Source organism: Leptopilina boulardi, unplaced genomic scaffold (genome assembly GCF_019393585.1).
Source record: "Leptopilina boulardi isolate dan_hultmark-lab unplaced genomic scaffold, ZJU_Lbou_2.1 LbouV2_332, whole genome shotgun sequence".
Lineage (NCBI taxonomy): Eukaryota > Metazoa > Arthropoda > Insecta > Hymenoptera > Figitidae > Leptopilina > Leptopilina boulardi.
Genome location: NW_026137899.1, coordinates 3,390,465 through 3,415,192, shown reverse-complemented (window position 1 = coordinate 3,415,192; position 24,728 = coordinate 3,390,465). Strand labels below are relative to the sequence as shown.

Sequence of the window (24,728 nt, the reverse complement as noted above, 5' to 3'; positions counted from 1 at the left end):
TTTATTCGTTTATAAAATATATAATTTTTTATTAACCTTAATAGTTCATTAATGAACTAAAAATTGTAAATATTATATAAGTAGATAAAAAAAATTTTGACATATGTTTTCCAAATGTTTTTTTGTGCTCTTTCGATTGGTAAAAAAAAAATTCAAAATTTGACCCCTTTTACAGAAAATCAACAATTTCTTTTACTTTTTTTTAAGTTCGGTCTTTTTTTTAAACTTATTTATTTTTTTTTGAAAGTTAAAAATGTGCATTTTTAGCTCAAAAAATATTGAGATGTCCTTTTTTGTTATTTTCGAGATATTAGTTAATTAATTAATTAATGTCAATAAAAATTTATATATTTTATAAACGAATAAAGGTATCGTAATTCTGAAGTTACTAAATAAAAGCTGACGTAATTCCGCATCCAACGAGTTCTGTATGAAGTACTTTGGGTTAGAAAATTGTTTATATACAATTGGCTAACATATTAATCATTACGTTTACTAAAAAAATTGTCATATTTTAAATTTGTCATTTAAAAGGACACAGTGCACGCACTTGTCGTAGGTCGTCAAAAAAATCAATTCTTAACACAACATAGGTATGAGCGCCCTGCATCTCCTGAAGATCGAGAAAAGTCAGTCAACTTTCCAAAAAGAGGAAATACTTCCTTTGCCTATAAGTGACAATGAGAATTCTTATAGAAACTACTATTTTCTAGTCAACCTCAAAATAATTTTTCGAAATCAATAATTTCAAAATTGAAAAAATTATATAAATACTCGAAATAGAAATTATCAACAATTACAAAAGTGAAATAATTACACCCCCAATCAGCAGAATGAAAATATTAGAAAAAGAACTGTAACAAAATCATGGTATGTTATAGATGACTGTAGACAAAGAGAATATAATAATCGATACAAGGAAGGTCAACACTCTTGACCTCTTACCTTGGTGGACCAGTGAAATGAACAAAACGTTCTCAGACCAGGCGAGATGGAATAAATGATAACAGAATCTCAAACAGAATAAATGTGCCCAACAATAAGAAGCACCTGGAAATATCGAAACTATTCAAATTAATTATACCTGTAATTTTTATTAACAATCTTTTAACACGACCTCACTTATTAAAGATATTCGTGTGGAACCTTCTCTACAAAAAATAAAGACTCCAAAACGAGATTTTTTATATTGAACATATTCAGACTTTAGAGAGATACTTTTGTTTATTACTGCCCTATCAAAAATTAACTACTGGGGAAGTACAACGCCAGTATTACCAGTAGTGGCGCGATATTGGTACCAGTACTGCGCCAGTAGTGAACTCTGATAATTTCTTAGTAGGGTGTTGCACACACTAGAAAAATAATGTATCTGTTGTGACGGGAAAATATTTCTTGACATTATTTTGAGAAATAAATGATCAAATATCCTAGGATAAGGGTTGGGGAAAAAAGGTCAATAACTCGCCCCTGTGACCTTACATCGATCTAAGCGCCAATAGTTCAATATATTGGCGCATTACCGAAAATCGTCGGGTCCGTTCCTCACTCTTTGTCCGTACGTCTAATGTGCTGGAGTATATCTCCTTGTTTGTTAAATTATAAGAAATTGTATTGAGTTGTTTGACCGATCGAATATTGGAATTATATTGTATTTAAAGATCGACATTAACCAAATTATATATTGTTGAACAAAATTGGAAAGAGTCGATATTTGATCATATTTGATCACACACAAGTAAGTGATTAATGTACCTTTTATTTTATTTTCTTGTAATAAACTCAATATTCCTGGAAGTCGCTTAATATTTTATTTTTATATTTTGTATTTGGGTTCACCAACTTCCCTCCCTGTGATCAAGTCTTTTGTTAATTTTAATTAATAAATTAACTGGCGTCCGCGTGCAATTAAATCTTTATTTTATTTTATTTTGTCAAATAGAGCCCCAGCAACTCTGAACCCGGTCGCGCTGGGTGAGGAATAATTTTAAACTTTGATCATTTATTTTAATTTTAATATATTTCTCGTAATAATAAATTATTCCGTCTCATTTGGCGCCCAACGTGGGGCGACGTTGGATTTTTTTATTGTAAATTTTGCCAATAATTTTATCTTAAAGTGTGAAAAGTAAAATTATAATTTATTTGTGTGAAAAATTTTGAAAATTAGAAAGTGCGAGTTTGAACGGGAAGCGATCAGAGTGTTTACATTTCTTTTGTGTGAGCGACCTTGACAGACTCAGGTCTAAACTTGCCTTATGTACACAGCGACATACTGGGAATAACGACGATTTATTTTAATAATTTTTTTTCGTCAATTTTGATTTTAATTTTATATTTTGTGTGAATTATATTTTGAATTGTTGAAATATTTATTTGTGTTTAGTTCGTAATTCTGTTGACAGTTGGACTGAATAATATATTGAACAAATTGATAATTTTGTCAAAATTTTTTTTTTTTTTGAAAGTCTACTTTCTAGAAATTTTGAATATTTTTTTTTATAATTGTTTATAACGAAATTTTATTTTTTTTTGTGAATTGACAAAAATTTCGTGAAAATTTTTTTTTTTGAAATTTTATTATTGTGACGTATATTTTAAAGTGTTGGACAAAGAGTCATATTTTATTTGTTTTGTTTCGATTAGATCTTGCTCTGTCGAAATAATAATTTTGATTTGACAAAATTTTCGTTGAATAAAGTTTTGTATTTTTGTTTTCGTGATCGTATCTTGTTACATCAAGAAAATAATTAAATTTGATGAAAATTTTTGTCTTGTAAAATTTTTTTTGTTTTTGTCCAAATTTTGTCGATACAATATCTTGCTATTGTCGACAATATTATTGGAAAATTTTTTGTCAAAATTGTTAGAATTTCTGCGTCGATCGCGAACTAACTTTTTGAAATATTTTTTGTGTTTGTTTAAATTGTTGGAAATTTCACGTTGATCGTGGGCCAGCTTTTTGAAAGTTTTAAGTGTAACATTCAATAGAACTATGCCGATTCAAGATCTTGCTCTTGTCGATGTTTGTTAGTTTTTTGAATGTTGCCATTGTTGCTTTGAAATTTTTTTTGTATTGTCAAAGTGTCGAAATTTTGCGTTGATCGTAAATCGGCCTTTGAAAATTTTAAGCGTAATATTCAATAGAACTTTGCCGATTCAAGATCTTGCTCTTGTCGATGTTTGTTAGTTTTTTTTGAATATTGCCATTGTTTTATGTTTTGCAAAGTATATCTTCTGCTTTACATATAGGTATTTTGATCAAGATAAATTGCTTGTATTAAAATTTTTTTTGTGTGTTCCGCAAAGTATATCTTCTGCTCAACATACGTATATTTTGATCAAAGTATTTTACTTGTCAATAAGATCTTGCTCTGCTGTCAAGTAATCTTTTTAATAAATTTGAAAGATTTTTTTTCTCTCGCGGTCGGTACTATTAATTCAAGATCTTGCTCTTGTTAATAGTTTTGTCGATTGCTTGAAGAATTGTTATAATAAATTTTTTTTAAAAATATTATAACTTAAAATTTTTTTTTTAAAAATATTATAACTTAAAATTTTTTTTTAAAAAATATTATAACTTAAAATTTTTTTTTGGTATTTAGTTCTCCTCATTTTTGTTTTGACAGTACAAGATCTTGCTCTTGCTCACAGACTAATTGTTGAGAGAGAATATTTAATTTTTTTATTTATATATTAATTTATAATTTATTTGACTTGTTTTCATTAATTGTTGTTTATAACTTATAAAATTTTTTTTAAATTGTCAAGTTATTGATTTTTTTTGAACTTAACAATTATTATTAAGGCAAAGTTCTATTTTATTGTTTTGAGTGTATTGTCGAATATTTATTATTGAACAACAATTTTTTTTTTGTTTATTATTTTAAAAGGATCGGATAATATACCTCGAACTTTTGTGGGACTTGTCTTTAAAAATTTTTATTATTAAAAATTTTTTTTAATAAAAGCAATTTTTTTTTCTAAGCTTTTATTTATTTATCAATAAGAAATTTTTTTTTATTCGGTTATCGACTTGGCATAACGTAAATTTTGCTTACAATGACGTCAATGTTTATTTCCCCCCCAAAACGAAATCCAAATAGAAATCAGTTGTTAAGGGAACAAAATAATACAACTGATAATTTAAGATCAACTGAACAAGTTTCAAGTGGACATTCGTCAAATCGGGAAATTGAAAATCCTCCTTTGGAGACCCTTACAAACGCAGGCGCGATAAATTCGGGAGATCAATTTGATCAAAATCCGGGAACTTCAAGACCGTCATCGCAGAATAGTGTAGGGAGTTTTCACGGTTTTTCGATGCATTCGTCCATTGGAAGGGGAAGGGGTAAAACGCCACCGTTGTATATTACGTCAACCATGCATCGAAGAATGGATGCATTGGAACAGGCTTTAGATACGTTAACTGTCAAATGTAACACCGTAATTGATCTCGCAACTAATCAGGGTAACTTACGCTCTGAAGGGGGAGGGACGCGAACAAATCAGCAATCCATTTCTTCCGATGAAGAATTGAATGAGTTAGATACGCGTCAAAATAAACCTCCAGTTACTCCTGAGGTTTTCGATGATCAAAATATTGGTCCAAATCGCGAGAATGGAACTTTGTATCCTCATGAAACTCAAGTCGGGGATGAGTCTAGACGCGTTCGTTTCAATAGCGATCCTGGTTTTTCGAATGAGATTCCACAACCAGCGGGCAATGAAATTAATAACGGTCGAAATATTCCCCTACGTGCAGGAATAAATAATAATAATATCGTTCCTCCGCGATTAATAAAAATAACAATCGGCAAACCTCTGGCCGACGGGACACTTATAGACGAAGAAGTTTACGTGACTGAGGAACAGTACCGACAAATGTTAACATCTTCTCAGGGTGATGTCATGCGGGTCGGTGGTGGCAATTTTAATTTCGGTTACCCACGTGATTTGAATCCGTCCCGTGATAGAGAAAACACAGTAGATCGTGATTCGATAGGACCTAATGCCCGTAGGGTAGGTTCATTATTTTCATGGAATGATAGTGATTTTAGTGAGGATGATCAACAAGTACGAAATCGTTTTTCGTCAATTGATCAATCAAGATCTGTAGGTCATTTGTCAAGTAGACCGCGGGATGGTTTGAATTCCTTACATCCGCAGCCTCGTGCGGAGAATTCGAACGCTATTCAAATCGGTCGAATTGTCAATTCATGGAAAATTTCTTTTCCAAAAACAGAAAAAGACCCAGAGCAGTTCTTGCTAATCCTCAAAGACTATCTGAGTACGAGTGGAATAGATCGGAATCTGTTTGTCCCCTGTCTTTCAAAAATATTTGAAGGATCGTACAGATCTTGGTACCTCGTAAACAAGAAAAATTGGCGTTCATGGAAAGATTTTGCTCGTGCGTTTCGCTTTGAGTGGGGCGTCAAAAAGGATGACGCCGATCTCCTTCTCGAGGTTCGCGATTTAAAAGTCGACAAGGGAGAGAGTTTAGCCGAGTTTGCATGTAAAGCGCGTCTTGTTTTTGAGAGAATGCAATATCCCCCAGGATTTAGGGAGAGAGTTTAGCCGAGTTTGCATGTAAAGCGCGTCTTGTTTTTGAGAGAATGCAATATCCCCCAGGATTTAGGGAACAGTTAAAACAGATCTTGTCTAAATTTAACCCTCGTTTAACATTTGAAATTTTGAATTTGTCATTAAAGAATTATCGGGAATTCTTGCACTATGTCAATGAGCGTAATTATATTTACAATCGCTCAGCAGACGTGCAGAAAATTAGATCGAAACCTAGGTCGGACTTGTGTGCTGTTCGAGACGAAAGTGATTCTGACAATGAACAGTCAACTGATGCTTCTGAAGATCATTCTGATAGTGATCAAGAAGTTGGTTTAAATGCTGTTTATGGTAGGGAATCCGATCGCTCAAAGAGCAAGTCTGGGTTACGGAATACCCAATCCATTAATCGACAAAAACTTGATCAGAATTTAAAGAAATTTGAAAAGTCAAGTCATTCGACTAAGACAAATACACAAGATCAATTATCGCGTGATAGTAGGGAACCTTCTAAACCATTGGATAAAAGTAGGTTTTTCTGTCAAAATTGTGGTCAAACAGGTCACACAGTCCCCTATTGTAAAACCAAACCACAACTGGTTTGCTGTCTTTGTCGAAAAACAGGTCATTCCAATGTAGATTGTCCCGATAATCAGGGAAACGACAAAAGCCCTCAGTAGTTGAACCTCCAATTATTGAACCAAAGGGCGTACTTGAGGAGGATAAGAATTTTAATTCTTCATCTAATATAGGTCAGACCAAGGATCTTGATAAGACTTGTTGTTTTTCGACGAGCGTTGAATTGACTAGAGGATCAGATGACATAGTCTCTCGGCTTGATACCTCACGTCAAGCCGTGATTAAACTTAGTTTGTTTGATAGTGACTCGGTTAGTTCTTCTGAGTCAGAGAATGAGTTTGATGACTTGGTTTGCGAAGAGTTAGAAAATGAAATTGAGAATTCCATAAATCTGTCAACTATTTATTGTGATCAATTAGAAGAGGGCGCACCTTCGAACGAAATTGATCACGAGGCGATAAGGAATTGGAAACCTTTCGGATTGCCGTCTCACGTGGTGCATCGTCTTGCCCAGAGGAGGGTATATTGCCCTTGCGATTCTCTTTCAGAACCGGTAAAAACTGTCAGGATCCCGGTTACGGTTTCCATTTTTGGGGAAAAGATTTTGGGTATTATAGACAGTGGTAGTGAGAGATCATTTCTGAGCGAAACAGCTTATAATCGCGTGAAGCATTATCAGGTACAGGACTTGACTCCTGATTCTTCTTCTGAGAAGGGAGTTAGGTTAGGTGATAGATCGGTGGTCAAAACTAAAGGTGGGACATTATTTGTGATTGACATAGGCGATGTTTATGGACCTCAGTGGTTCAGTATCTTGCCGGGGTTATCAAGTGATTTGATTCTTGGAATGGACTTTTGGTTGAATTTCAAAGTCAAACTTGATCCTTTTGACAGGAGTTGGAGTTTAGCAGGTGGTAAACATGTCTATTCATTATCGCATCGTCGCACAGGTTCTAGTTTTCTTCAGAGTCTTTCGACAGATGAATCAGGGAGATTGAAGAATTTTCTTGATGAGGAATTTATAAAATTTGATAGAGAGAGTACTGGTTTGACTGATTTGGTTGAACACGTAATTGAATTGGAAGATAGTATTCCACATCGTCAAAAACCCTATCGAAGAAGTGAGATCGTTCGGAAGTATTTAGAACAGGAAGTTGATCGTTTGTTAGAAAAAGGGTATATAAGATGGAGTAATAGTGATTGGGCCTTTTCGCCAGTCGTTGCTCCGAAAGCCAATGGCGGATTGAGGTTTTGTATTAATTATCAACCCCTCAATCGTAAAACCAAAAAGCCAGCTTATCCTTTGCATAATATGAGATCAATCCTTTCGCAATTACATCAAGCTAAATTTATCTCGACTATTGACATGAGTGAGGCTTTTCATCAAATCCCTATGAATGAAGATAGTCGAAAGTATACTGCTTTTGTCGTTGAAGGGAAGGGGTTATTAGAATGGAATAGAATGCCGTATGGACTCACAGGAGCCCCATCAACCTTTCAAAAATTGATGGACACATTGAAAAGGCGTTTTCGTGATCTTCTTGTGGAAAGGAAACTCCCGAATAAGTGGGTTGATCAGGTATTTACCTATCTTGACGATTGGATCATTGTGACTGAGACTTTCGACGATCATCTCGAAATTTTGTCTCTTGTCTTTGATGTTTTTCGCGAGGCTAAATTGCAAATCAATCGAGAGAAAAGCGGTTTTGCCTGCAAAGAAGTTAAGTTTCTCGGATATATTGTTGACGAGTTGGGAATGAGACCCAATCCCGAGAAGGTAGAACCAATTATTGATTTTCCTGTTCCAACAGATAGGACTAAGTTGCGTCAGTTTAACGGTTTAGTTAATTGGTATCACAGGCATTTAAGGAATATCGCTAGGATACAGGGTCCATTAAATAAGCTTACTAGCGTCAAAGTTCCATGGAAATGGACAGAAGTTGAACAAAAATCTTTTGACGAAGTAAAGAAGGCTCTGATTAATGCTCCTCGTCTTTATGTTCCTCTACCGGGACAGCCGTTTATTTTATATACTGATGCTAGTGATTTTGGTCTAGGTGCGATCCTTGTTCAGAAGGATCCTGATTCTGGAAGGGAAATATTGATCGAGGTTTTGAGTCGTCCATTAAGAGGTGCGGAACTTCACTATACGACTACGGAAAAAGAATGCTTAGCAGTTGTTTGGGCTGTTGAGAAGCTTAGGTGTTATTTGGAAGGCATGCCATTTACCGTCATCACAGATCACCAGGCTTTGCAATGGTTGCATGGGCTCAAGAATCCTGTAGGTCGTCTAGCTAGATGGGCAATTTATTTATATCAGCATGATATGACTGTTGAACATCGTAAGGGTACTTTAAATGAGGCGCCAGATGCTCTCTCGCGTATGTTTGATATAGATGTAGATCCGTCTGGTTGGGAAAAAGTTGTAGAAGATGCTGTACAGGGTCGAATTCAATTAGCTTCGATTTGCGATCAGAATTGGTATGAAACCAAATTTGACTTAGTAAAGAATCATCCCAGTCGATTTGATGATTGGAAAATTGAAAATAACGAATTGTTCTATTTTCGTCCAGATTTCGAAAAGGCTGTGATCGATGATGAGAATCCTTGGAAGAAAGTAGTAAAGCCTTCAAATATATTGACAGTACTTCGTGAGAATCATGATTTACCTCAAGCAGGTCATCTCGGCTCACATAAAACTCTTGACAGAATTCGTCAAAGTTATTATTGGCCAGGCATGACGCAAGATGTCAAATCTTATGTTTCAGATTGCGAAGTATGTATCAAGGTAAAGTTTAATCAAAACCCTATTAAAGCTAGGTTAACTACACGATCCTTACGGTTACCGTGGGCTCAATTATCGATCGACACAATAGTGTCTCAAACTCGAACTAAAAAGGGAAATTCTGATATTATTGTCGTTCATGATTTATATACAAAGTTTATTGAACTGTTTGCGGTCCGACATCGAACAGGAAAAATTGTTGTCAATATACTTGACACCGTTTTCGATCGTTGGGGAATACCGGAGTCTATCGTGACAGATAACGGGAAAGAATTTATAAATAAAGATGTCAAAGCGTACTTATTGGCCAGAGGCGTTAGGCATATCACTACCCCGTTGGCTCACCCTCAGTGCAATCCGGTAGAGCGAGTAAATCGAACGATAAAACCTATAATTTCCGCTTATATAAATCAAGATCATAGAGAATGGGACGAGAATTTGTCTAAAGTACAATTTGCATGTAACACCGTACCTCATACTGGTACTCGCGTTTCGCCATTTTTCTTGAATCATGGTTATGAGGCTATCGCGAGACGAGAATTAAAATCAACCGACTGTGAGGTGGGTACTGACGAAATTGCTGATGACGCGACGAAGGCTTGGGTTGATCGCATGAAAATAATCGACGAGTTACGTCATAAAGTCGAAAGTAAATTGCAGAATTATTCTGAAAAGCGGCTTGCCAAGTCGAATGCCGATAGAAAACTGTCAGTTGAACTTGAGGTGGGAATGGAGGTTTATTATCCGAACAAAAAGCTAAGCAATAAGGCTGAAAATTATTCCTCTAAGTTGGCTCACCGTTACGTAGGTCCAGTTATTATTTCTAAAGTTTATGGTCCGGGTACAGTCCAACTGTCAGACAGAGATGGTAAAGTTGTTGGCAAATATTCAGTCTCTAATTTGAAAATACCACGTCGAAGTTTGCGATTGTCATGAAATTTATTTGTAGATCGATCAACTGCGCGCATTCATCTGGAGGACTGAGGTCATCACGAATTTGGACAGTTCAGGTCTGATTGGTTGCTTGTTGAGGGAAGGATGAGCAGAGATATGGCTGCGAATTTTGATCCAGAAGAAGCAGGTGATCTTGGAGAACAATGGGACAAACTAGTCCGTTGTAAAAAACAGATGGACGATCTGATGCGAGAAATGACTTTGAAGGTGTCTGACTTCAAGGGTCAAGATGACCAAATTGATCAGATCTTTGATGACAATGCTTCGCTTTTTGACGAGAACTTAACTTCGTCAAGTACAACGAGCGAGCGGCGCATTGACGAGATTTCTGCGGATGCTCAACAATTGATCAACGAGTTCCGTAATCGGAAACCACCCAAGATCGAGTTGACAAATACTGTCAGGGTGACTCCATTTGATATTCGATCAGAAAATAAGAAGAGGAATCGCATTCCTGATGTGAAGCCAATGCTGAGGAAGGATGGTCAGCAGATGAGGATGACCGATAGAACTGATTCTGTCATCGCTCCTTCGGTAAAGGTGGAACCTTTGCCATATACGATCAATGACATTCCAACTTTCCAGGATGTCATGAAGGAATTGGGAGTTCCGACTTTGGTTGATTCTGAAAATCAATTCCAGCCTCTTTACATGGTGGACTGCAGGATGCTGTCGGAAAAGCTGCTCAAAAATTTGATCACGAAGAGAGCTGAGATCTTTCTTAAAAAGATGGAAGCTAAGAAAGTTGATCGAGGTACTCAGACCTTTGTTTCTGTGACGGGCAAACAAAGAACTGCTGCGTGCGTGAACTGCAGGTCACGCGAGCATCGTTTCACGGAGTGCAAGATGCCGATGAGACCTGGATTTTGCTTGATCTGTGGAGCAGATGGATTCGAGACCATTGACTGCATATATCCTCATGGAGTTGAGCACGAGTTGGCTCTAAACAAATGCGTAGGATGCTCTAACGATCTGTGCATCTATTGTCCTGAATGTCCGGATTGCAATATTCGTTACGCTGGACTTGTCGACTGGCTTCGGTTGAACTACGTCACCTTGCCAGCTTGGGCAATACCATCTGATCATAAATATTTGATCAATGAGCATACGGAGGAGCAGCTTCGCCGGAAGATCAAGGCAAACTTTGCGAATCAAAACGATTATGTCAATCGTGTGAGGGCATTTTTGATCAGGGAGAACGCTCTTTCTCTTATCGAAAAACCAGCGAACAACATGACACCTTCAAAGAAAGATCTGTCGGAGGAAAAACGTCGCCAAGCTGTTCAATCATTGACGACCGAGTTTGCTGATCAATCTCTTGACGAGGTGATGGCTCTTCGACCTGAATTGTCCGATGGAGAGGAATACAAGGTCATCGTGCCAACTAAGTACAAGAAGAACCCCAAAAATTAGACATATAGACTGATCAAAGACTGATCTCGAAACGAGAGTACAAATTTTGTTTTAAATAACTTTGATCTTATCTTAATTTACATTTATGACTTATTGATCTGAACCAAAGCAAAAATAGTATTACTTTGTTTTACCCTTCTTAAAAGGAAAGTTTTATTTTTGATACTATAATTGTAATTTACGACGTAAGTTCTTTTCAATAAATAAAGAAAATTAAAAATCGACAACAATTATTAGGAAACTTCCAGGAATTGTTTTTTTCTTTTCTTGAAATAAATTTAGAATCAAACATGACAACTAATTATTTCTTTTCAGACATTAATCACTTTTATTTATTATTTTATTTGTTTATTTTATAAAATGTTTTGTTAATGATATTATTTACAGATTGTTTGAGTTATTTCAGATTCAGTTTTCTTTCTCAAACTAACGTCAAGTCCGAAGGGGGAGAATGTGACGGGAAAATATTTCTTGACATTATTTTGAGAAATAAATGATCAAATATCCTAGGATAAGGGTTGGGGAAAAAAGGTCAATAACTCGCCCCTGTGACCTTACATCGATCTAAGCGCCAATAGTTCAATATATTGGCGCATTACCGAAAATCGTCGGGTCCGTTCCTCACTCTTTGTCCGTACGTCTAATGTGCTGGAGTATATCTCCTTGTTTGTTAAATTATAAGAAATTGTATTGAGTTGTTTGACCGATCGAATATTGGAATTATATTGTATTTAAAGATCGACATTAACCAAATTATATATTGTTGAACAAAATTGGAAAGAGTCGATATTTGATCATATTTGATCACACACAAGTAAGTGATTAATGTACCTTTTATTTTATTTTCTTGTAATAAACTCAATATTCCTGGAAGTCGCTTAATATTTTATTTTTATATTTTGTATTTGGGTTCACCAACTTCCCTCCCTGTGATCAAGTCTTTTGTTAATTTTAATTAATAAATTAACTGGCGTCCGCGTGCAATTAAATCTTTATTTTATTTTATTTTGTCAAATAGAGCCCCAGCAACTCTGAACCCGGTCGCGCTGGGTGAGGAATAATTTTAAACTTTGATCATTTATTTTAATTTTAATATATTTCTCGTAATAATAAATTATTCCGTCTCACTGTATACAACACTAATGCATGCACCTTCATTTGTTAACATGAAAACTAGAAATTTTACAGATTTTTAAAATTATTTTCTACAATTTTTTGGTAAGGTTATAAAATTTTTAACATAAATGGTTTATTATATTAAAGATTTTCTAACTTCTAAAAACTTAAAATCATCTACTCTTTCGCACCCAGGCTAAACTGAGAAATGAAAAGAAGAAAACTAAAATGGTTCTTATAGTTTTTGGGGACGCTGATTGCGAATCCGGTGATAGTTTTCAAAAATTCAAAATGGCGTATCCAATATGGCAGAGAAAAATTTAAAAATCGTTTAGATTCTCCTGAAACTTATTGCTCGGGAGTTTTTGGAGTCGCTGATTACGATTAAAAATTATACAATTTCCACAAGATTAAAGTTTTCAATTAGCAACCTCCAAAACTTCTGGTAAACAAATGTTTTAGATCTAGTTATTTTTATTTAAAAAAATAACTGCGGATTTATAAACAGTTTTTAAACATTTACATTTTAAACATTAGTTTTAAAAACAATAAAAGTCAAAGAGAAAGTGAAAGTCGGGGGGTGGGAGTCAATGTCGATGTTGAAGTCAAAATGAAATTACATAATTGTACCCAAGGTAACTAAGTTGTCGTTGCAACATCCGCGATCAACAAGTCAAGTATCATCGAATCTCTGTTTATGTTGTAAAATCGCTGCTACTCTTGTATCTGATCAACTTGTCTTCTGTTCGACAATAGAACCTTTACTTGACCCACATTTTCTCTAACGCCAACAGTGCTAGAATTCTGAAGTGATCTTTAACTATTCAGAGTTCGGTATTTTGGTAACTACAGGTACTTTTATCTTGAATTCACTGAGGTTAATGCTTCTTTTTTTGAATTTTGTTTAAACTTCTGTTACAGATAGGCACTTCTTATTTTAACCCTCTTACACCTGTGGGACATATATATACCACTAACAAAAACCAAAGTAATTTTTTCAAATATTAATAGTTTTTAATGGGGTTAAGTTTATTTTTTTGGGAAGGATCAAAGTCTAAAAAAAATAAAAACAATAAATAAAAAATATTTTTAACATAAAAAAATAGCCATAAGTTTATGAAAATTACAATAGTTGTAAAATAAAATCATTTATCTCTCATACAGACGTACATGCTAAAAAAATTACGAAACTACCAAACAAAAATTTAGTCCCAAAAATAAAAAATGGTATATTCAAGAAAAAAATAAATTAATGTCAGTTTTAATGATAAAAAGTCATTTTTCTCATTTCACGTACTGATCGATTTTTTTCAAAATTTAAAAAAAACTACTTTTTACAAAAACTTTTAAGCCTACACGGAAAAATTTTTGGTGCATCAGATGCGCAATCTAGGGTAGAACTGTTGTACTATGGGTTGCGGGCAACTGTTATCCTGATTTGGCGCGTCAGAAGCGCTGTAAGGCCCTCTCCAGAATGGAGCTAAACGCGACGCATCGCAATGCTAAGCAGATGGGGATGCGTCGCGTTTGCGTTGCGTTTTTAAAGTACAAAAATTTTTTAACTGACCAGTACAACCGGTGCACCAAAATTTTTTCCGTGTAGCCCGATAATGGGCAAACGATTTTTACAATATTTTCGGAATTTTTCAAAAATTTTTGAATTTTTTAAAAATATTTTTTGTTTTTTCTTATTATATGTACTTTTATGTATTTTAATGCGCTGATAACGAAAACCAGTGACAATATCCAAAAATTTGATTTTTATGGTGAAATTTTATTTTACTTATGTATGATTTTCGAAGAATTTGAATTACTTTATTGAAAATAATTAATTTTGCAATTATATTACATTTTTTATATAAATATAAGTCGTATTTAATAGATTTTAGTATTAGGAATACATTTGTATGAAAGGGCTTTAGCTCGTTTATTATTAATAAATAAATAAATACGTTTTTAAATAATTCAATTTTGGAAGAAGTCGAAAAAGTCGTGCAATACGAGGCTTGTAGTTTTTTGGTTCAAATTTGGATTTTTATGAAATATCCCATTATTCGAGTTTCAATACAAAATAGAGGAAATGAGTGAAAAAAGGGTAAATATTCATACACCGAAAAAACAATATTCTAAAATTAAGTATTTCCCACTAACTTGAAGAATATCTTTCACTAAAATACGTGCCAAGAATATATTCTAGATGTTAGAGGGGATTCACCTAGTGATTGAGTATAAGGTATTCTTATATTCAGTATAATCATTTGAGAGCTATAATAATGATAATATTCTTGAATGAAGAATAGAATATACTAAATTTAAAAATAGAGTATTCTACTTATAAAAAATTAGAATATTGATATTTAACACAAAAATATACATTAAATAATGCTGAAAATAATGAAAAATATTTATTGCAGATTACCCTATTGAAAATCCCCACATGGGATCCTATGTAAAACCCCATTCCCCATATGGGAAACCATATGGTTTCAAATATAAATCCCCATGGGAAATTGGGACAGGAATTGGCATAGGAAAATATCAAAACGAGGTTCCTTATTTCCCATGTCATTTCCTATGTCAAATCCCATGTCAAATATCATGTTAAATACCATGTTAAATACTAATTGAGATCCTTTATCATTTTTTTGAAAAATTTTCCCATGTCAAACCCAATGTCATTTCCCAAGTAAAAACCTTTATCATTTATTTGAAAAATTTTCCTATGTCATTTCCCATGTGAAATCCTTTATCATTTTTTTGAAAAATTTTCCCATGTCAAATCCTCTTTCGCCTTATCGAAAATACCCACATGGGAAAGCATATGGGAATCCACATGGGAAACCATATGAAAATCCACATGAGACAGCATATGGGAATCCACATGGGAAATGGAATACGATTTCATGTGCATTCTTCCAAATGATAAAACACATAGATTTAAGCATAGGAAATCATATAAGATTTCATATAGATTTTGAAATTTCAACCTAAGATTTCACATGGATTTACATATAGGAAACGATATAGGATTTTTTTCGGGAATTTTTTAGTTAGCTGCTTTATGCAGGTGTCAGTTTACAAAAAAAAAAATAATTATTTGATTAAATATCAAATAATAATACTGCAACTCATCTTAAAATAAAAAAAAGTTTACTTTACATCTGCCTTAGACTCTCAGCTTTTATAGTATTCCAGACTGATCTTAACTGTGAGAGAAAATATTTTCACCATCTTGTGGCGAAACAATGAAACTATAATGACGATCAACATCTATATTGAAATTTCCTATGTCATTTCCCATGTGAAATCCTCTTTCATTTATTCGAAAAATTTTCCCATGTCATTTCCCATGTGAAATCTTTTATTATTTTTTCATAAAATTTTCCCATATCCCATATCAATTCAAAAAAATGATAAAGTTTTAAATTGGGAAATGACATGGGGTTTGACATGTGAAAATTTTTCAAAAAAATGATAAAGGATCTCAATTAGTATTTAACATGGTATTTAACATGATATTTGACATGGGATTTGACAAAGGAAATGACATGGGAAATAAGGAACCTTTTTTTGATATTTTCCTATGCCAATTCCTGTCCCAATTTATATGGGAAACCATGTGGTTTCCCATGTGGGGATTTTCAATAGGGTAAAAAAATAATTTTTTACATTAAATTTTAAATTATAAAATATGCTGAAAAGAAATATATGAGTTACAATCACCTCCTGTGCGAAGAAAGTAGGGGTTAAATGTTACGAGTTCGTCATATGACGCTAAAAACCACGTTTCTGTTGGAGAAATGTCGTAACGATCATCGAAACCAACAGTGCGTAATCCTGATAAAATAAATTGTACAATACCATTTTACAATTTCCATATTGACACTTGAAATAATATTTTTTTAATATTAATTTTACTCGAAACACTGAAAAAGTTTCACGCCGTACACGATACAAGTGGAAATATACTAAAATTTTTAGAATATATACTAAATAAAAAAATTTAGAATATTGTATACTTTATTTCAGAATACTTTTTTGTCCCATATAATAATTAATAATAATTAATAATAATTGATTTATAATTACATTATTTGTAAATTGCTATGGTTGCCATGGTAACGGATGGTATGAAAACGGTTACCATGGCAACCATACGATGGACTGATGGATGGACGGTTGCTATGGTATCTGTTACAATGTCAACCATATCAGTACGACGGACGGACGCCAAAGTGAGTGACTATAAGGCTTTCGGCCCTGGGCCACAAAACCCTAAAAATGGTGAAAAAAGGAAATTTTTTTAACAGAGGAAAAAAAGGGAAACACCGTGAAGCCTGTAATTCGGGTATAAATCTGTTAAGGCCCACCGTTATATCTCAACTCTAAAATAATTTTTCTCCTATATTTGTAATCTTATGATTTATGGTCCCTATTTTTAGTTAATTAAAATCTATCTTACCTGATTTGCCGTTGATATCTTTTGCTTTAAGGTTTCTTGCTTTTATGAGCTGTATGGTAAGTAGAGAATTAGAAGGGTGATAGCAGAGAGCGATCTGAATTTCGCCACATTTATCCTTTGCCGGCGGTTTAAGGGCTCTCCAGAATGTTGGTTTCTCTGAAAGGTCGACCTAGAAACAATTCGCAATTATAAGTTAAAATTATACATAAATTTAAGTTCAATTGTCAATTCAATTTTTCTTGAAAAAAGCAAAGTAATAATTTTTTTCTTAAATAATAAAATGAAAATTATTATTTATCACTATCAGTTTTGATAGCATTTTTGACATTTTTTTTTATTAGTAAAATACATTTCAAAGAACGTTTTTTGACCACAAAAAATTAATATGGAAGAAAAATTTAGTGAAAGAAACGATTTTGATAAAAAAAACATACTTTTTTAAACTTTTATTCCAAAAACAGTATTAAAGTTAGTATAAAAATTCTTTTTGGATATTGGTACATATTACGTGAAGATAATTAAAAAATTTTTTCTGAAGTTTATTTAGTTCATTTTCGCAGCCGTGGATAGCGTCTTGCAACTTTTATACTGTTTTTACAATATAAGTTTAAGAAAGTGATTTTTGTCAATTCTAAACCAGAAAGTACCTACCGTTAAAAAAGTCTCGACTTTTATCAAGAAAAAATTAAATATATTTTTTTATTATTTAAGAAAAAAATTATATCCCAAAACAATTTCCCCAGTACACAGAAAAAACCTGATCTCAAATTGAGTACAAAATTTATACTCGATTTGATACGCATCAAAAATGAAACTGGTTGTCTCATTTCGAGTGCTAAGGTAAAAGTATCAAAATGAAACAGGTAAGTTTCATTTTGAGAAGAAGAAAAATGGAAAAATATTGTGAAATAAAGAATAATTGTGCACAAATACATGAAATATAATAATTACAAAGAAGTAAATAACATGCTAGACTTAATATATTTGATTAAAAATTGGTTGTAATCGCGTAATAAAATAATAAAGGAAATATGTTTTTAGGTTAGAAAAATGAAAACATGTGTTTTGACAATAGGAACGGTACTACCAACTTAAATAATAGCGGTAAATTTAAAAACTTATGAAATTAATTATTATCTACGTAAATAATAATAAATAATTTTTATTTAAAAACTTCTAAATATTCGTACTGGTCAAAATAATCTTTCTGGTGTTGTTGAAATATTAGAAAAATTAATTGAAATACAAAATTACTCTGCTTATGATGCCAACTTAGAAATCTGAAATTCCAGCCAGTATCATTTAGAATAACATAAAGTTTGTCCCATACTCATTTCGATACCCAAAAGAAAATGAGTTGCAACAAAAATGAATCCAAGTTTTTTCTGTGTAAGTAAAAGGTTTAAATATGTAAAAAGGATTTTGCGAAGAATTATTATCGAATAAAATTACAAATTATTATTTGAGCTTTAGTAAAAAAAATTGTTCATCTCGATCACCTCATCTAAAATCCCCGAAAAATGAAAAAAATCTATTTTTGTCGAGTATGCTTAATCAAAACTGCACTTTGTATGAAAACCGATACGATTTAAAAAGTCGCTTACACTGACGGACACATGTGTTTTTCTCACGTAACCAGCAGTAAGCAGAAGTCTTTTTTACATTTCCAGTTATGGAATCTATTAATGGAATTCAAGCCAGGGGATGTACAATGTGATTTAACCTTGGGAAATGAATGTCTGTGTGTCGTAATGCCACTGGCAGGAATTATCCCAGATCAGGGTGAAAAGGAAGGTTGAATAACGATAAATGCATCCAAGCATCAACTTCATTCAGAATCTCATTTCTACTTCTCTTTTATTCTACTAATTAATCATTTTCACATTTTATTAATAGTTTTCTCATTATAATCAAAAATATAAATCTCCAATAAAAAAAAATATTCAAAATAAACATTTGTTTTAAAACTTATTAGGAGCCCACTTTTATGAAATCAATTAGAGATATTATTTTCAAAGTGTTAAATATTATTAAATTGGAAATTAAATTGAGGCATTTTGTAGCAAAATCGCATTGATGAAGTAATTAGGCTGGTTAAGTCACCAGTCAATAATTTCAAATTACCTGACATAGCGGCATAAACACTTCCCCTATAGAGTCATCCCGTGAAAATCGATCGTAATCGAAAACGTGAAGATGTAAAACTCTATTTTGCAATTTTTGGATTGTGAAACCTGAAAAAGTTTAATTAATATTTATTATTTTTAATACACGGTAAATATTTATTAGTAATAATAACACTATGCTTGAATCAAGAACTTTTTTTTAAACAAACTTGGCACCTTTTAGATAAAACTAATTCAAGTACAATGAATTCAATGGCGTTAGCCATTTCTCAAAGTTAGCATGCCCAAAAAAGTCGATTTACATTCCAGAAAAAGTTGAAAAATCGATTTTTTTATTTTAAGTAAATTTAATTATGTACTTAATAAATATTTTACTTTAAATAACTACTGTGTAATTAGATATTACATTCATTTTATTAATTCTTTAATAAGAATAATTCTATCCGAATATTATCAATAAAATTATCACAACAAATTTTACCATAGTTGAGGTAATTCTGAGAATCGAAAACAGTAATTAGGTTTTACAAATTTTTTAAATTAAATATTTTAAATAATTTAATTGCAGACGATTTTTAATTTAAAATAAATTTTCTACAAATTTAAACTATTATAGTTTTTTTTAAACTAAAAACAATTACATTTTTTAAAAGTAATTGAATTTTCAAAGATTTACAATTCAGATTTTTGACAACAATTGAACTTCAAATGATTTCTAATTGAAATTTTTAGTGATTTCTGTTGATGATGGATTTATATGAAATTACAGAAAAAATTGAATTTCAAAAGTTTTTAATTGAAAAATGCTTTCAGATAATTAAATTTTCAAAAAATATTATACAAATCATTAAAAATAATTGAAATTTTGAGTTACATTTGAAATGTTTAGAAACAATTGAATTTCAAAAGATTTTTTAAATTTCATATAATACCTAATCTACAGAAAGATTTAATAAAAAAAAAAATAAAATGACGATTATTTAGAACATTTAACCTAACTTTGAGAAACGGCTAACGCCATTGAATTCAGCGTACTCGAATCAAGTTTATCTGATAGGTGCCTAGTTTTTTCAAATTTTGAATTAGATTAGTACAATATAATAACCCAAAACATTTGAAATTTTTTTTGATTTTTTGAAAAAGTGCTGCTAACTGCGCACACGACTGAATTTTTATCTGTTTAATCAAGAATGTAATGAATTATATATCCTTTAAATGTTTAAATTGTAACTTAAATCAAAAGGTATGTCTATAATTTGGTAGTAAACTGTTCAAAAATGTTATGAATAGTCGGTGTTAGTTGTACTTGAACTTAATACAAGAATATTACCTAATTGCATTAAATGACAGCATTTTCCAGATTTATTAAGTGCAGCATTTAAATTTTGTAAGTTTTTAAATAAATTATGATTTTTATAAAATATATGCATTACTTCATTTTGTTAATAAAGTTGATAAAAATCACGAAAAAAAATTGTCCTAAATTTATCCCCCCTTAAGGGGACTTTCTGGTTTAGAATTTCAAAAAAATCGATTTTTTTTTTTTGCTTAAAAATGTTCCATAGTATCATAGAATTACTGTCCCAAAACGTTTTTTAAAAATATGTACAAAAACAAAAGTTATAACAATATTTATGACGGTATGTATTTCAACAACAATCTACAGTTATCTTATTTACATATTTGGTGTTCCTCTTTTATTGATATTAGCTTGAAACATGTTACTCGAGGGTTTTTGGGGTCGCTGATTACGAATTTGATGTCAGTTTTTGAAAATACAAAATGGCGGATCCAATATGGCGGACGAAAAAATAAAAATTCAACCGGATTTGCTTAAAACTTGTTACTCGGGGGTTTTTGGGGTCGCTGATTACGAATTTGATGTCAGTTTTTGAAAATACAAAATGGCGGATCCAATATGGCGGACGAAAAAATAAAAATTCAACCGGATTTGCTTAAAACTTGTTACTCGGGGGTTTTTGGGGTCGCTGATTACGAATTTGATGTCAGTTTTTGAAAATACAAAATGGCGGATCTAATATGGCGGACAAAGATTAAGAAATTAATTAAATTTAATTGAAAATGGTTACTTGCGGCCTTTTAAGATTGCTAGTTATGAATATAGGCACAAAACATTAACGTTCTAGGAACGTTTTAATTAATTAAAAAAGTTAATTTTTTATTTTGTAGTCCGCCATATTGGATCCGCGATTTTGAATTTTCAAAAACTGACATCAAATTCATAATCAGCGACCCGAAAAACCCCCGAGTAACAAGTTTTAAGCAAATCCGGTTGAATTTTTATTTTTTCGTCCGCCATATTGGATCCGCCATTTTGAATTTTCCAAAACGGACATCAAATTCGTAATCAGCGACCCTAAAAACAGCGGGATACGAAGTTCTGTTGTAATAAAAAGTTGTTTGATATTCATGACTCAATGAACTATGTTATGAAAACTTTGAACGCGTTTTTCTCGAAAACTCATTTTTCAAACTGGTACAGAGCTTTTCTCGAAATCTACCGAACCGATTTTGAAATCCCAAAAATTTTTCGATTCTTTATTTAAAAAACTGGGGCCTAAACCTCTAAAAACTCATATTTCTACCCCCTGTGTTTTTATATGGAGGTAAATTGACCCAAAAACACGGCGTTTTTGCGAGTTTTTAAGAAAAATGTACATAAAAAATAAAAAAACCTTTAAAAAAAATCGTTTTTGAGGTTTAGGCCCTAGAATAAATCCTTATGAAGAGATTCCCGTTTGGAACTTGAATTTATGTATTACAGGTTGCCCGGAAACTAACGTACCAAAAAAAAGGTATCTTTTGGAAGACGCCACCTACAGCTCTGAAATTGAACTAAATACACTCAAACATATTTTTTAAATTTTCTCTACGCAATGTGCTACAATGTCCAAAAATAGTTTTTACAATTTCTTTAATACTGTTCTTACAATAAAAGTTTTAAAACCTTCCTTTTTTGTCAATTCTAAACCAGAAAGTCCCCTTAAGTTCGCTTTAAGAATTTTTTTTTCATTTGAATGGAAATTCTGTCGCGGGGAAGGAATTCTCTCTCTCGCTCTCTTATTTATATATAAAGATGACATTGGGGGTAAATAAAAATACGAAATTTAGAGGATTTAAATTACATAGTCTAGTGGAGATGAATAAAATCGTATAAAATTTATTTTACCTTCAAAGTATAAGGTCTCATTCCATTTAGGATGTAAGGTTCGCCTTCTCATCTTCGTATCGAGACGATCTTTTTTGTTAGGTAGCAGCGTTACCCTTACATAAGGATCAGACGTGCCGGACAGATCCTTTGCTGGTAGATCTTTACCCTGTAAATCAAATAATTCGATTAAATTTTTCTAAAAGAATACATTGAAGTTCAGTGATGGGAGTTAATTACAAAAAAAGGAAAGAAAAGTAACTTGACCGATAGAACTTACAAAGATGACAAAGAGTAAAACAAAGTTTCAACAAAAATTGAAAAATCTTCCTTCTTCTTCTTTTATATTCTTTCATATGGGTTATTTTTAATTAAGTTTAAGGTGCATGGATTGTTCAAGATAAAAAAAACAGGTTGATAAAGAAACTCTAGACAAAACAGCTTCACATGCATTAAAAATTCCATTTTCGAAATCCGTCATAAGCAGCTTTCGCGGCATGCAATGCTGAATTCTAAAATCTCTCGCAACGTTCAAGACGGCGCGAAAATATTCATTCGCTGCATTCGGAAAACTGTACCTACTTTAGGAAAAAATAATTAGGAAAATATTTTTAGGAAAAATGTTTATTATAGGAATATGCAATTAGGAAAAACGTGGGGGGAACAAATAATTTTTGGTATTATTATTTTTTTTAATATTTCATTTATATGTAAAAAAAGAAAACGAATTTTCGCATTGATAAAAAATTTTTTTCACTAAATTGAATTTTCGATTTTTTTCCTTAAAGTACTACTCTCGAAATTTCGGAAACCGTGGCTAAAAATATTTCTAATCAATTTTTACACTTTTATAACTATTTAAAAAAAAATTTTCTTTTTGTTTTACTATTATTTATATTAAAAATTATTTAATTTCATAAACTTATTATATTCAAAAATATTGCCCAGGTACGGACGATGAAGAGAAGCTACAAGTAGTGATTCAAGCAAATGTATAGTCAGCCCTAACCGCTGACCATCTGATCGCACTTGTAGTAATAAAAACATTATTTGAGGTTCTTATATTAATATTTTATCGACTTTTAAAAAAATTAACATTAAAAAATATTTATCTCTATTATAACATAAATTTGATATAATGAATAAATAAGTGAAGTTCTTATTTTTCAAATTATATATCATCTTGCTCCAATCTCAAAAATTTTTAAGACGTTTGTAATAAATTGAAAGTTGTATAAGACACTTTTAATATCTATAAAAGAAGAAAATAATTTTAAAAATATTGCTTAAAATTTCTTGAAAATATCAATATGACATGAAATCTAACCTTAAGAAACGTTTGAAATGACATTGTGACTAATGAAATTCCATTTAATTCCATTGGCTTAGATGCTCTCATCATTATTAAAATTAAATACTTTTTAGAAATTGCACTTCGACAAGTCCAATCAGTCTCATAAACTATGTCAGCAACACCTCGACTCTTAAATTTTTTTTTATTTATTATAATAATAATATACTGCGCAAAATATATTATTTCTTCACAAATAGTATATTATGCACCAAGAATTGTATGTGCGAATTAGAGTTCAGTGATGGCAACCAACTGCATGAGTGTCATGAAAATATTAACCTTTTCCATCATTTCTTCTCCATAGTAGCAGAATAGAAAAATTTCGAATAAGAAGTTGCTACAGGCTGTTAAAGAAGTCCAAAACTTAAAATTATAAAAGCCTGTTATCGATAATTGATAGAGGACTGCACCCAGAAGTAAAATAGTTAAAAAGAATTGCTGGAAAATCATCAAACTCAGTACATTTTTCAGTTTTGCTCCAATTCTGTTATTAATAGACAATTTAACATCCCACATAGCACGACTTCTTGCTGTGATGTTACTGTAAGAATATCTGTAGGGTTTGTAAGGTTACTGTAAGGTTGCTGTAAGGTTACTGTAAACATAGAATGTTATTAATAAATAAATTTTATTAATATTTATGCGCAGTAGTTTTCTATGGCTCATACGGCTGCGCAGTAAATTTTGTTTAACAAACCCTATCGGGGTTCATGAAATACTTTACCAAATATACAATTTTTTATAAAAAAAAATTTATAATAAAATATATATTATAATATAATTATTTTTAATATATTTTCATATTACTCTATGTTTACAGTAACCCTACAGCAACCTTACAGTAACCTTACGGGAAGCTTCAAACAACCTAACCGTGTAAGCTCACCACAACCTTACCATATAAACTTACTACGACCTTACTGTGTAAGCTTACTGTTATAGCGGAAGTTTTAAGATGACCTCAAGTTTACAGTAGGCTTACACGGTAACCTTACAAACCCTACAGATATCCTTACAGTAACCTCACAGCAAGAAGCCATATTTAAAAAATATGTGTCATATTATTATTATTATATATTATTATTGTATATTATGCAAAGACAAACTTGAATTTTGAAAAATTCGCCAACAGTTTAAAAGTTGAGGATAAAAGACTATGATTACACGGAGAGAATGAGATGGTAAGAGTGACTCTCATGACGCATCAC

At 32.0% G+C, this 24,728-nt stretch overlaps 3 protein-coding genes across 11 annotated transcripts in view; 2 read left to right on the top strand and 1 right to left on the bottom strand.

The window, feature by feature from the left end:
- The window catches only part of LOC127285401 (synaptotagmin-7), an 858,561-nt gene that overhangs the window by 25,675 nt on the left and 808,158 nt on the right, over positions 1 to 24,728 (bottom strand). For all 7 annotated transcript variants that reach the window (XM_051311398.1, XM_051311399.1, XM_051311396.1 and 4 more), the window contains 3 exons: positions 22,188 to 22,335; positions 18,996 to 19,105; positions 16,872 to 17,040 (listed from right to left, as the gene is read on the bottom strand). In XM_051311398.1, the coding sequence (XP_051167355.1) occupies positions 16,872 to 17,040; positions 18,996 to 19,105; positions 22,188 to 22,335 (427 nt within the window). The remainder of the gene's footprint in view (positions 1 to 16,871; positions 17,041 to 18,995; positions 19,106 to 22,187; positions 22,336 to 24,728) is intronic.
- LOC127285399 (dynein axonemal intermediate chain 7-like) overlaps positions 1 to 24,728 on the top strand; it is a 236,925-nt gene that overhangs the window by 113,483 nt on the left and 98,714 nt on the right. The gene's annotated exons all lie outside the window — the stretch shown is intronic.
- LOC127285404 (uncharacterized) lies at positions 1,260 to 11,513 on the top strand. The gene is made up of 2 exons (XM_051311405.1): positions 1,260 to 1,738; positions 9,876 to 11,513. The coding sequence occupies exon 2, from the start codon at positions 9,965 to 9,967 to the stop codon at positions 11,291 to 11,293; it is 1,329 nt and encodes a 442-aa protein (XP_051167362.1). The 5' UTR covers positions 1,260 to 1,738; positions 9,876 to 9,964; the 3' UTR covers positions 11,294 to 11,513.

Bases quoted from the DNA above. Each gene is read 5' to 3' on its own strand.
- LOC127285404 (XM_051311405.1), top strand. From the start codon at position 9,965: ATGAGCAGAGATATGGCTGCGAATTTTGATCCAGAAGAAGCAGGTGAT.